Source organism: Ornithorhynchus anatinus, chromosome 2, assembly GCF_004115215.2.
Source record: "Ornithorhynchus anatinus isolate Pmale09 chromosome 2, mOrnAna1.pri.v4, whole genome shotgun sequence".
Classification (NCBI taxonomy): domain Eukaryota; kingdom Metazoa; phylum Chordata; class Mammalia; order Monotremata; family Ornithorhynchidae; genus Ornithorhynchus; species Ornithorhynchus anatinus.
This window is the reverse complement of record NC_041729.1, coordinates 144,564,339-144,577,837: the sequence shown is the minus strand read 5'-3', so window position 1 is coordinate 144,577,837 and position 13,499 is coordinate 144,564,339. Positions and strand designations below refer to the sequence as shown.

The 13,499-nt window shown below is 44.9% G+C and overlaps 1 protein-coding gene and 1 non-coding gene across 5 annotated transcripts in view; one reads left to right on the top strand and one right to left on the bottom strand.

Annotated features, from left to right (window-relative positions):
* DENND5B (DENN domain containing 5B) overlaps positions 1 to 11,288 on the top strand; it is a 235,509-nt gene extending 224,221 nt beyond the window's left edge. For all 4 annotated transcript variants that reach the window (XM_029053480.2, XM_029053470.2, XM_029053489.2 and 1 more), the window contains 2 exons: positions 2,712 to 2,886; positions 6,741 to 11,288. In XM_029053480.2, the coding sequence (XP_028909313.1) occupies positions 2,712 to 2,886; positions 6,741 to 6,924 (359 nt within the window). In that variant the 3' untranslated portion in view covers positions 6,925 to 11,288. The remainder of the gene's footprint in view (positions 1 to 2,711; positions 2,887 to 6,740) is intronic.
* On the bottom strand, positions 1,672 to 1,776 carry LOC114809357. Its single transcript, XR_003757144.1, has one exon. It is a non-coding gene; the product is annotated as a U6 spliceosomal RNA (small nuclear RNA).
* Positions 11,289 to 13,499: the final 2,211 nt, after the last annotated feature.

The window sequence follows — 13,499 nt, the reverse complement described above, 5'->3', positions numbered from 1 at the left end:
AGTAGCTTAAAAAGATGGGGGAGGGAGAGGGCGAAGGAAGAGAGTAGTGCCAGCGACAGTCTAAGTGAGGAGGGAGGACAGTTACTGAATCCCTATTTTACAGATGAGGGAACTGAGGCCCAGAGAAGCAAAGTGACTTGTCCAAGGTCACACAAAGGACAAGTGGCAGAGCCGGGTTTAGAAGCCAGGTCCTCTGACTCCCAGACCTTTCCTGTTTCCACCAGGCCACGCTCCTTCTCAACATGTCTCATTCCCGTGCGGTCTTCTCCTCTCTGCTGCTACTGTCTCTCTTTTGAGTTGATCAAGGGATGGGATTCATTCATTCAATCATATTTATTGAGCGCTTACTGTGTGCAGAGCACTGTACTACGCGCTTGGAAAGAACAGTTCAGCAACAGATAGAGACAATCCCTGCCCAACAACGGGTTCACAGTCTAAACGGGGGAGACAGACAACAAAACAAAACAAGTAGTCAGGCAAGGGGTTCAGTACAGTACTCAAGAAGCAGCGTGGCTTAATGGCTAGAGCACTGGCCTGAGAGTCAGGAGGCTCGTGGGTTCTAATCCTGGCTCTGCCACTTGTCTGCTGTGTGACCTTGGGCGAGTCACTTCACTTCTCTGGGCCTCAGTTACCTCATCTGCAAAATGGGGATTGAGACCGTGAGCCCCACGTGGGACAGGGACTGTGTCCAACCTGATTGACTTGTACCCGGTGCTTAGTACAGTGCCTGGCACATAGTAAGTGCTTTAAAAATACCCTAGTTATTATTACTCAGCGTGGCTCAGTGGAAAGAACCCGGGCTTGGAAGTCAGAGGTCATGGATTCGAATCCTGGTTCTGCCACTTGTCAGCTGTGTGACTGTGGGCAAGTCACTTAACTTCACTGTGCCTCAGTTACCTCATCTGTAAAATGGGGATTAACTGTGAGCCTCACGTGGGACAACCTGATGACCCTGTATCTACCCCAGCATTTAGAACATTGCTCTGCACATAGTAAGCGCTTAACAAATACCAACATTATTATTACTCTGCACACAGTAGGTGTTCTGTAAATGGGCTCGATGCTGTCAAAAGGTGTCTTAGAAGGAACATCTCAACCGTGAGAAAAAGCTAACACTTCCCTCTTCCACCCAGGGCCTGTGCAGCTCTGGCAGACGATGCCGGACAGGAGGACTATGGAACTAAACAGTTTGGCATTTCTTATATTTTTATGTGCTTACATCAGTCAGTTAGTGGGATTTATTGAGCACTTACTATATACAGCGCACTGTACTAAATGCTTGGAAGAGTAAAATGTAGCAGAGTTGGCAGACACGTTCTCTGCCCACCATGAGCTTAAGGCCTAGAGGGGGAGATAGACATTAGTAGAAATAATTGATAATATATAATTTAAAGGTAAGCACATGTAAGCCCTCTAGATTGTAAGCTCATGGTGACCAGGGACTTCATCTACCCTCAGTTGTAACATTCTCTCCTAAGTGCTTTGTATTCATTCCTTCATTTAATCATATTTATTGAGCGCTTACTGTGTGCTAAACTGTACTAAACTAAACGCTCAGAAAGTACAATTCAGCAACAAAGAAAGGCAATTCCTACCCACCACGGGCTCACAGTCTAGAAGAGGAGAGACAGACATCAAAGCAAGTAAACAGGCATCAGTAGCATCGATATAAAAAATACAGAACGCTTCACGAATTTGCATGTCAACCTTGCGCAGACGCCATGCTAATCTTCTCTGTATCATTCCAGTTTGAATATATGTGCTGCCGCAGTGCTCTGCACAGAGTACGTCCTCAATTAATACCACCGATTGATGGTATTATGACTTTCTCACCAATTCTGTCATATGATAATAATAATGTGGGTATTTGTTAAGCGCTTACTATGTGCCAAGCACTGTTCTAAGCGCTGGGGTAGACAGAGGGGAATCAGGTTGTCCCATGTGGGGCTCACAGTCTTAATCCCCATTTTACAGATGAGGTAACTGAGGCACCGAGAAGTGAAGTGACTTGCCCAAAGTCACACAGCTGACAAATGGCTGAGCCGGAATTCGAACCCATGACCTCTGACTCCAAAGCCCGGGCTCTTTCCACTGAGCCACGCTATACTCTCCCAACCCCTTAGTATAGTGCTCTGCGCACATTGAACACTCAGTAAATACTACTGATTGTTGTCATGATGTCCTCAACAAGTCTGTTTTAGCGTACTCTTCCAAGAGTTTGGTACAGTGCTCTGCTCACAGTAAGAGCCCAAATAACCATCAATCGATATCAAACTATGACATTCTCAACAGCTGTGTCATACCTCATTCTCCCGAGCATTTAATGCAGCGCCGTGCACACAGTGAGAGCTCCATAAATACTATCGATTGATATCATGATGAGATGCCAAACAGGCATCAGATTATTTTTTTCAGTGATAGGTCAGTGACTGTGACTCAATAATAATAATAATAATAATAATGGTATTTGTTAAGCGCTTACTATGTGCCAAGCACTGTTCCAACTACTGGGGTAGATACAAGGTAATCAGGTTGTCCCACAGTCTTCATCCCCGTTTTACAGCTGAGGTAACTGAGGCACAGAGAAGTTAAGTGACTGGCCCAAAGTCACACAGCTGACAGATGGGGGAGCCAGAATTAGAACCCACGACCTCTGACTCCCAAGCCCGGGCTCTTTCCACTAAGCCACGCTGCTTCTCTTCCTTTCCCAGAGAAAGCTGTGGCTTATTTTGAGACCACTGACCAAACCGGAGATAACGAAGATGACGCCCTTATTCAGAAATCATCCTGCAAGACCTTCTGCCACTATGTGAATGCTATTAATACCGCCCCTCGCAACATCGGGAAGGATGGAAAATTCCAGATCCTGATTTGCCTTGGGACAAGGTAAGTAACTCTCTTCTGTGCCTTCTCTGTTTTCCGGTCATCTCATTGTACTACCATCTCGACTGACAAAACTTGAAAGTGAAAAAGTCAAGGCACCTTCGTTTGACAGATTCAAGTTTTCACTGTTTTTACAGCTTTGAAAAAAAGAAGTGTGGTTTACGGCAAATTCTGCCTTTTCCACCTAAATTTAATAACTGTGAGCTCATCCTCTGGACTGTAAACTTCTGACTCATTCATACTGCACTCTCCCTATTGCCATTGTTCTTGTCTGTCCGTCTCCCCCGATTAGACCGTAAGCCCGTCAAAGGGGCGGAACTGTCTCTATCTGTTACCGATTTGTACATTCCAAGCGCTTACTACAGTGCTCTGCACATAGTAAGCACTCAATAAATACTATTGAATGAAAGTGCTTAGTACAGTGCTCTGCACTCACTAAGTGCCCAATAAATGCCATTGATTGATTGAATGGAGAGAAGCCCATCCCTCCTGACTCCATATGAAGATAACCCCGTGGTTCAAGGTCTAGTTTAACTAAAAAAACAATAGTAGAGGAAACACAGTCCTTTTCCAAATGATGTTTGTCTTCCTGAGAGCTTAAAGTGGGGGAAGTGAGTGGGGATTCATTCATTCAGTCAGTCAATCTTATTTATTGAGTGCTTACTGTGTACTAAGGGCTTGCAAAGTACAATTAGGCAACAGAAAGAGACAATCCCTACCCAACAATGGGCTCACAGTCTAGAAGCGGGAGACAGACAACAAAACAAAAGAAGAAGACAGGCATCAATACTATCAACAGGGATATGATCTCTCTTCTCCCCTGAAAGACCTGAAACCGCTTCATGGCTTTTTAGAAATTACTTCTGTGTCTACAGATAGGTAATCTTTCCAACTGAATTTATAGTTTTGGTTCTTTTGGAAAAAACAGGAAGAGTCTTAGCAAAAGCTGAAACCACTTTGAGAAGGCCTAGTTAGAAATGGGTTACTCACCCCGGCCCCTCCATCATTTAATATCTGTATTCTTTTACTCTGCTATTTCTCCTACCTTTTAATTTATTTTAACATCTGTCTCCCCTTGTAGACAGTGAGCTTCTGGTGGGCAGGGATCCTACCTACCAGCTCTATGGTGTTTTCTTTTCCCAAGCTCTTAGGGCCGTGCTTTGCACACAGTAAGCACTCAATAAATAACACTGATTGATGAGCCCTTGAAATGGAATCATTTTTGCAAGCTTTTCAGAGTGGTTTTCTTGGATGCCTCCAGTAGATGGCTCGTCCTAAGAATTATAGTCATCTTTGATAGTCAAGCTGTTATTCAGAACCCACTCGAACAAATAGTTTTGATGTGGATCTATCTATAATTCTATTTATTCATTGTGATGCTCGAAAACTTGTTTTGATATATGTCTCCCCCCTTATAGACTGTAAGCCCTGTGTGGGCAGAGATTGTCTCTCCTTATTGCTGAATTGTACCTTCCAAGGGCTTAGGTCAGTGCTCTCACACAGTAAGCGTTTAATAAATACGATTGAATGACTGACTGAATGAATGAATGATTGGATTTATTCAAGAAACATGGAAGAATTTGAGTAGGCCCAACCTGAGGCCCAGCAACACCCAAAGCTGAGGTCTGTATCAATCAATGGTATTTATTAATAATAATAATAATGTTGGTATTTGTTAAGCGCTTACTATGTGCAGAGCACCGTTCTAAGTGCTGGGGGAGATGCAGGGTTATCAGGTTGTCCCACATGAGGCTCACAGTTAATCCCCATTTTACAGATGAGGTCACTGAGGCCTAGAGAAGTGAAGTGACTTTCCCACAGTCACACAGCTGACAAGTGGCAGAGCTAAGATTCGAACACATGACCTCTTTATTATTATTAATATAATAATTTCCCAGGCAATGTACTAAGTGCTGGGGTGGATAAAAACAAATTAAATGGGACATAGTCCCTGCCTGTCCCATGTGGGGCTCACCGGAGTTTCCAGATGAGGTAACTGAGCCCCGAAGAAGTGAAGTGATTTGCCAAAGGTCACCCAGCAGACAGGTGACGGAGCTGAGATTAGAACCCATGAACTTCTGACTCCCAGGCCCGTGCTCTATCCATGCTTTTCTGGATCTTTAGATCTTTAGCTCTGCCAATAATAATAATAATGCTGATATTTGTAAAGCTCTTACTATGTGCCAAGCACTGCTGTAAGCGCTGGAGGAGATACAAGATAATCAGGTTGTCTCAGGTGGGGCTCACAGTCTTCATCCCCATTTTACAGATGAGGTAACTGAGGCACAGAGAAGTGAAATGACTTGCCCAAAGTCACACAGCTGACAAATGGAGGAGCCGGAATTAGAACCCACGACCAACAGCCTCTTTCCACTAAGCCACACTGCTTCCTTTAAGCAACCTGGTCACTAGTTCAAGGAAACTCCTCTCCCAGTTAACAATAATAATAATAATGTTGGTATTTGTTAAGCGCTTTCTATGTGCCAAGCACTGTTGTAAGCGCTGGGATAGATAGATACAAGGTGATCAGGTTGTCCCACTTGGGGCTCACAGTCTTGATCCCCATTTTACAGATGAGGTAACCGAGGCACAGAGAAGTGAAGTGACTGGCCCAAAGTCACTTAACTAAAAGTACACACCTGGCACAGCCTTTTGATGTGTTTATTAGTGACAACCTAAATAATATACACATAAAATAATATTGTATAACTCCTTTCTTCCCAATAGCTCAAAGTAGTTAGCTGGGCACGCATGCACGCATAGGGAAGCAGCTTGGCCCGAGTGGAGTCAACGCAGGTCAGAGAGCACCTGAGCTCTAATCCCAGCTCTGCCACTGGTCTGCTCTGTGACCTTGGGCAGGTCACTTCTCTGTACCTCAGTTTCCTCATCTGTCAAGTGGGGTTTAAGATCCTGAGCCCCACGGGAGACTGGGACTGTGTCCAACCTGATTCTCTTTCATTCAGTCATACTAAGCACTTGAAAAATACAATTCAGCCTCCGATAGAGACAATCCCTACCCAACAATGGGTTCACAGTGTAGAAACAGTCTCTTGTATCTACCCCAGCGCTTAGTACAGTGCTCGGCATGTAATAAACGCTTTACAAATGCCGTAATTATTATTATCAATACAATATCCTTCTTGGGTAATAATGTCCCTCCCAGTACCTTCAGCATGCTACTGGATTTTGCAATATGAGACCTTCCCCTTTCCCACTTCTGGGTTCCAGTTGTATTGTCCCCCACTTTAAAGTCTTATTGAAAGCACATCTCCTCCAAGAGGCCTTCCCTGACTTTTCTTTTCTTTCCTCTTCTCCCTGTCCCTTCTACGTCGCCCTGGCTTTCTGCCTTTATTCATCCCCCTCCTCCCAGCCCCACTGCACTTATGTCCATACCTGTCATTTATTTCTTTATATTAATGTCCGTCTCCCCCACTAGACTGTAAGCTCGTTGTAAGCAGGGAATGCGTCTGTCATATCGTACTTTCCCAAGTGTGTAGTATAGTGCTCTGCACACCGTAAACACTCAAGAAATACCATCTACTGACTGTCCGGCAGCTAAAGTGTCGGTCAGTCGTATTTATTGAGCACTGTACTAAGAGCTTCGGAGGGTCTATTAGAACGAAATGACATACCCGTTCCCTGCCCACAACGAGTTTACAGTGTCCAGTTTAGTGCAGAGACTTCACAAGAGTCGGGATTCCTTTGGCATTAAAATGACCATTCCTGTGTGTGGCTCTTGTTTCGTCCTACAGCTTACAGTCTCCAGTCCAGTGCAGAGCACTCTACTTCACAAGAGTCGGGATTCCTTTGGCATTAAATTGACTATTCACGTGTGTGGCTCTTGTTTCGGCCTACAGGGATCACTTGCTTCCCCAGTGGATTCCGCTCCTGGCCGAGTGTCCCGCCATTACAAGGATGTACGAGGAGACGGCCCTCCTCCGGGACCACATGACCGTCAACTCCCTCATCCGTGTCCTGAAGACGTTACAGGACTTCAACGTCGTCTTGGAAGGGTCCCTCGTTAAAGGAGTGGACGTGTAGCCGAGCTTTGCGGGGGACTCTGGAGCATCGCTCTTTCCCCTCGTTTCCTCCCCGTTCTCCAGATTCAAGACGTCCCCTTCCCACCCTCTCTCCCCCATTTAGGGCCTTTGGGCTGTGGAGGTTAAGTCCCCCGAAAAGGCGGCCCCGCTGAGATCTCCAGGCGAGGACCGGGCCGGGGAAGGCGGCTCTTTTACGTGCCCGACTTTGAACTGTCCTGAAGCTACAGGCAGGGTGAATTGCAGTATTGTAGTTCATTTGAACCTGAGATTTAGTATGAAATAGAGTATTTTCGTGTGTTAGATGTGTGTAAATATACTCTCTTCTTTAAGAAATTATATTACTCTAATAAGAAACCTTTTCTTAGACGGAATGTTCTCGTGGCTGAAAATAAGTAGCTTCAAAAAGCCAGGGAAGAGGGAAGGTGGGGAGGGGGGAGGGAGGGAAGAGAGTAGCTCTTGTCAGGAAGAAGCCAGTAACTGTGTAAATAGAGGGCAAACCCTTTAGGGCTTTTTTCAGGAACACAGCAAGTATCACTATGTAGCCATTACTGGGCTCGAAACCCAGCCTTGGGAATGTGGGGAATGTAATCGCTTCGCCTACTGTACGCCCGTTTCCTCTTTTCGATTCTGAAGGTCATACACTGTCCCACTGTCCCATTTGAGCTGCGTGCCACGTTTCAAATCAGTGGAGTGGCTTTCACAGCCCAGCAGGAGAGGGAGAGTTGATGGCAACGTCTGGAACGCCAGACGCGGGGAGGTCTGACGGGAACTCTCGCTGACTTGACTCCCTGTCGCGTCGTTCCAACTCGGCCACCTGCTAGGCCGTGCCGCTCCCCCACCTGATTTCTATCAGTTGATATTTGTGTTTCCGTTATTTCGGGAACTTGGGGAAGAGGGGGATTTCAGGACGTTCACCCTGTTTTCATAGCTTCCAAGGATGACACAGATAGAGTCTCTGTGGGGCCACGTGAGACTTCTTGAGGGCAGATACGAAGAGCATCGTCCTCCCTGGGCTTTGGAATTCGATCTCGTTGAGAATTAGAATGATAATTATGGTATTTGTTAGGCGCTTACCATGTGTGGAGCACTGCTCTAAGCGCTGAAGGGGAAGGAAAGGATTTTGATCGGATGGCTCACGATCACCTCCGGTCCGAGCTTTTGCTTTCCACTGGGGTGGTTGTCCAGAGGCAGATGGGGCAACCTGGGCCTATTCCAAGACAAATTTTGGGTCACTTTGTTAATTATTTGGAAATAGTATTATATAATGTACTGTTGATAGCCAGCCTGCTTAACGGGAGGCAAGTTTGGGAGTCACCTAGTGCTGGGGCTGAAACGATAAGTGTAATTTTTTTTTCCCTTCAAAATCTCCTGTAAAGATAAGATTCAACCTGTACAGGTAAATGACTAGCTGGGCCTCATCGGTCATTTCTAGGCTTTGAAGATCTGAGTTCCCAAAGTTGCCAAGAGGAGAAAGGGCTGTTGGGTGTTAGCAAGGACCCACAGTCCTCAGTGAATCCCCACCTTTCTGCCTCCCCCCGACCCCACTAATGGCAGGATTGTTCTGATTTCTAGGCAAGCTGATCTATACCTGGAGAGCCCTCATGCTCCCTTCTAAATCTTGAGTCGAAATGCTTCACAGTTCATCGGGTCACATTTAAAATGAACTTCTGGGGAGGCCTGTTTTAACTTCTATTCATTCGATCACATTTATTGAGTGCTTACTGTGTGCAGAGCACTGTACTAAGCGCTTGGGAGAGTAACTTGGCCACCCTGAGTAAAGTTTTGTGTGTGCATGTGTGTGTGTGAGAGAGAGAGAAAGCGAGAGAGAGTCTAGAATTGGCCGATTTGATGAGCAGAGTTCTCTTAGGAAAAGTCAGGGTGGATTTGGGAACTTGGAAAGTCTTGAAACTTTTATGCCACCAAAAATAACTAGAGAAGAAAAGTCGAAGTAAAGGAAAGCTTGTTTTTTTCTTTTCATAAAGCGGTGAGAGGGACTTGGATTTTCGATCGTCAGGGCGGATTGGAAATGGGAAGAAAAGTATGTGCTATTTGAGCTGTTAAAATTTGTGGAATGAAGGTCTCTGCGGTGCCGCTGGCGTTCTGAGCCAGGGTTCACTGACTGTAGCAACTTCCCCTCACGGAGGTGGGATGAAGCTTGTTGGAATATTTATGGGGAGCTATATCTGCCTCTCCACTACCTACATCATCCCTCCCGCCTTAGCCCCAAGAGTGGTTTTTCCTTTGTGCTCAGGGATTGGATGTTAGGCAAAAATTGGGGGAGAGAGTGCGTGAAGAGGAATGGAGAGAGCTTAAGGCCACCTCAGAAAAGGTCTGGAGGACATCAAGAATGTACCATGCGAGGTGGAAACACTTCACCAACCATACCGTGAGGGAAAAGCCCCTGACCCCTGTCATTTCGTCATTATTCCCCTCTTGGTTCACTGAGCGTGAACCAGTTTTTCCTCGCATTCTGTTCCTCAGAAACTCCCGCAAGTCCTGATCTTCGCCAAACACTGTTGGCTTCCCAATGCTCTGAGGAGAATGTGGAACTTGGGGAAAGGTAGCAAACCCCAAGCCCACAAGGAAAGCAGTGAACCCTAAATTGAAATAGGCATTTTGAGGAGGATGGGGGACTCCCTGGTTTCAGTTCCTGGGTGGCAAACACATTATAAAATTCCGCGAGGCGCACCTCCAGGTAAAACATTGCCTCTCTCTATCATATAGTTAAGGCTCTCCGTAGCACTTCCAGGTGATGGTATCTTCGAGAGTAGTGTTTATTCATTCTTTTGCCTAATCAGAGAACTCTAATTTATGGCAATTTAGCAGGAAAATCAAAATTTATCATTTCAAATATATAGCAAACCCAAGCTGGGTTCTGAGCTGGGGGATATATAGTATGGTAGTGTGATCCTATTTGCGAGGCAGGCAACAGCACACAGCTGATGGCCAGATTGATCGGTTAGGGGATTTTTACTTCTTTTACTTCAAAACTCCCGAGTTAAGTATGGGCGTCGATCTCAGCATCTTGGAGGCAAGGCGGAAGAAGGAGTAAAGGTGGGCAGGGTGGACATCCGTAAGATGGAGAAGCATCGACTTCCCGGGCTCCGACTCGGAGCAGGATGTTGACGACTATTCTAAGGGGATTTGGCGTCTTTTCCTTGAAACCTCGAGACTGTATTAAAAGTATAGCAGGTCGCAGGTCTGTCCAGTCAACGTGAGAAAACGGACTTTCGTCACAATGTTTTAGAAATCTGTGGTACATTTGTTTAACAAAGTAGCTCTATTATTATTTTTTTAGAGACGCATTTACAAAATGAACTTCCTTTATTTTACACCCGATGAATGATGTGGGGGAAAATACTGTATATCTATGATTCCTTTTTAGGCAATAAAGCATGTGTGTGTGTGTGTGTGTGTGTGTGTGTTTGTGTGTGTAAAAGAGAGAGAGAGAGAGAGAATGTTATGGTATTTTTGGCGATCCCAAAGGGAGTAAGGCGTTGAGGCTCAACGTCTTACCTCTGATCTCCAGTGGAATATTTATTTGCCAGTCCTGGAAACAGTGCTCCATAATGAAACCTGTTTGTTCCAGTATGAATTTTCAGTAGATTATTTTCATTTTTGGAAACTGTGAGTATTTTCTCCGTTGAGGTTTACAGAAATTAGCCTACCCTTTCACCACACTGAAAAGCCCCTCTACACGGTAAGCTGTTTTCTATTTCAGTATTAATGCACCTTCATTGGTTGAGAATATGGCACTTTGGAGAAGACCACAGCCTGCTTTAAAAGAGAATGTGGTTCACGTGTTCCAAGAGTCCTGAGTCTGGAGGAGTATTGTTATGCCTCTGACATTCAGTACGAATTTGTTTGGGATTCTCCAGAAACAGATTCTATCATCGACAATTCTCTTGACTTTAACTGGATTCCATAGTTTCGTTTTCAGTGAATAATGCGCTTCCCTTCTAGTTCTGAATGGACATTGTTTGTTCCGTAGTTCAAAATGCTATCTCTTGAAGATAGTAGTGAAGGGGTGTTGAAGTCCGTTTTCAGGAAATGAAGTTGTGAAATCACTAGAGAAATGTTCTAATATGTTATTACTTGAAATGTACAAGTATGCCCTGTGTAGAGAAAGAAAAACCCTCTGCATTTCAGCATAGTATTTCCTTGTCTTTACACTGTTGTTTACTGAATCAGAACTGGATTTTTTTTTCTCAGAATGAACATAGTAGTTAAAAAAAGTATTGTTCTCAAGCACTTTAACATACATATCACAGAAACTGACATGGGTTTTTCAGGTTTTGAAGTACATTTAAATACGGCTTTTCATGCTATGTTCTTTACAAATAAAACTGGGAGATTAATAAATTGTGTCACCTCATTTCTGTCCATTCATTGAAACTGGCCCACAGAGAGCAGCTGGATTGAAGGAATTAGGCAAATAACAGATGAGGACCGGAAATAGTATTATTTGAAAATATTGACATTATTACACCAGCATGGAGAAGAAGCTGATCTTAAGAGGAAGAAGGACATGAGGAGAGAGACAGGAGAAGATGGAGAGGAGACTTCACCGCTTTGGCCTCAACGGTGACCCATCTTACCTCCCTCTTTGCCGCCTTGCTTAAATATCAGCAATACAGTGAAGACAACACTCCTCCCATTCTCCTTCCCACCCTTTTCCAATCTCCCTGAATTTTCCCGGGCCATTAGAATCATGGAGTCACAGAATTGCCCAACTCCACACTGTTATCAGATAATAATGATAATAATTGTAATATCTGTTAGACATTTACTATAAGCCAAGCACTGTTCTATGCTCTGGGGAAGATACAAGGTGGTCAGGTTGGATACGGTCTCTGTCCCACATGGAGCCCACAGTCTTCATCCCCATTTTACAGAAGAGGGAACTGAGGCACAGAGAAAAGTCACTTGCCTGAGGTCACCCAGCAGGCGTGGCGAAGCCGGGATTAGAACCCACGTCCCCTGACTCCCGGGCCAGTGCTCGTTCCGCTAGACCACGCTGCTTTTCAGAATCTTTTTCCACAATGTCCCTAAAATATGTCCTGTACTAAAGTGGAGCAATTTTTTAAAATGGTTTTTGTTAAGTGCTTACTTTGTGTCAAGCACCGTTCTAAGCACTGGAGTAGATACAAATTAATCAGGTCCCGGCTGTTACCAGCTCCACTACTTGTCTGCTCTGTGACCATGGGAAAGTCACTTCACTGCTCTGTATCTCAGTTACCTCATCTGTAAAATGGGGATTAAGACTGTGAGCCCCACATTGGGAAGTGGACTCTGTCCAACCTGATTAACGTGCAGCTACCCCAGAGATTAGTTCAGTGCCTGACACAAAGTTAAGTGCTTAACAAATACCCTTGGAAAAAAAAAACCTCCGAAATGCTTGGAAACAAGAGCTTAATAATAATAACTGTGGGATTTGTTATGGGTTTACCATGAGCCAGGGGCTTGAGAGATGCAAGGTAATAATTATCCCTCATGGGGCTCATGGAAATAAGGAGGGACAACAGACATCGAATCCCTATTTTACAGATGGAGACACTAAATCACAAGAGAAGCTAAGTGACTTGCCCAGGTGACACAGCAGACAGGTGGGAGAGCCAGGAATAGAACCCAGGTCTCCTGACTTCCCAGACCATGCTCTTTCCACTAGATCCAGACTGCTTGAATGCAAGCTTACCACGAGCCTACCAATCTTTCTGGCAAACCCGATGTGGATAGCCTCGGTCCAGCCATTCATTCAATTCAGTTGTATTTATTGAGCGCTTACTGTGTGCAAAGCACTGTACTAAGCACTTGAGAGAGAACAATACAACAACAGACACATGCCCTGCCCACGACCAGCTCACACATCCATCCTGGGCCATGATTCTCTGCTTCTCTGCTGTTCCACCCCACCCAGCACCATTTTATTTAATGGTATTCATTAATAATACTAATAACAAGAAGAAGAAGAATTGTGGCATTTGTTAAATGCTTACTATGTACCAGGCACCATTCTAAGCGCTGCAGTGGATACGAGCAAATTGGGTTAGACAGTCTCTGTTCCAAATGGGATTCGCAATCTTAATCAATGGTCAATCGATGATCAATGAGAAGCATCGTGGCTTAGTGGAACGATCCCGGGCTTGAGAGTCAGAGGTCATGGGTTCTAATCCCGGCTCTGCCACTTGTCAACTGTGTGACTTTGGGCAAGTCACTTCACTTTTCTGTGCCTCTGTTACCTCATCTGTAAAATGGGGATTAAGACTGTGAGCCCCACCTGAGGCAACCTAATAACCTTGTATCTCCCCCCAGTTCTTAGAATAGGGCCGGACACAAAGCGCTTAAATATAATTATTATTATTACTAATAATCCCCATTTTACAGCTGAGGTAACTGAGACGCAGAAAAGTGAAGTGACTTGCCTCAAATCACAGAGCAGACAAGTGGGAGAGCTGGGATTAGAACTCGGGTCCTCCTGAATCCCAGGCCTGTACTCTCTCCACTAAGTTATGAAGCTCTTTCACAGTTGAGGGAAATTGAGGCCCAGTGAAGTGACTTGCCTGACATAGGGTAAGC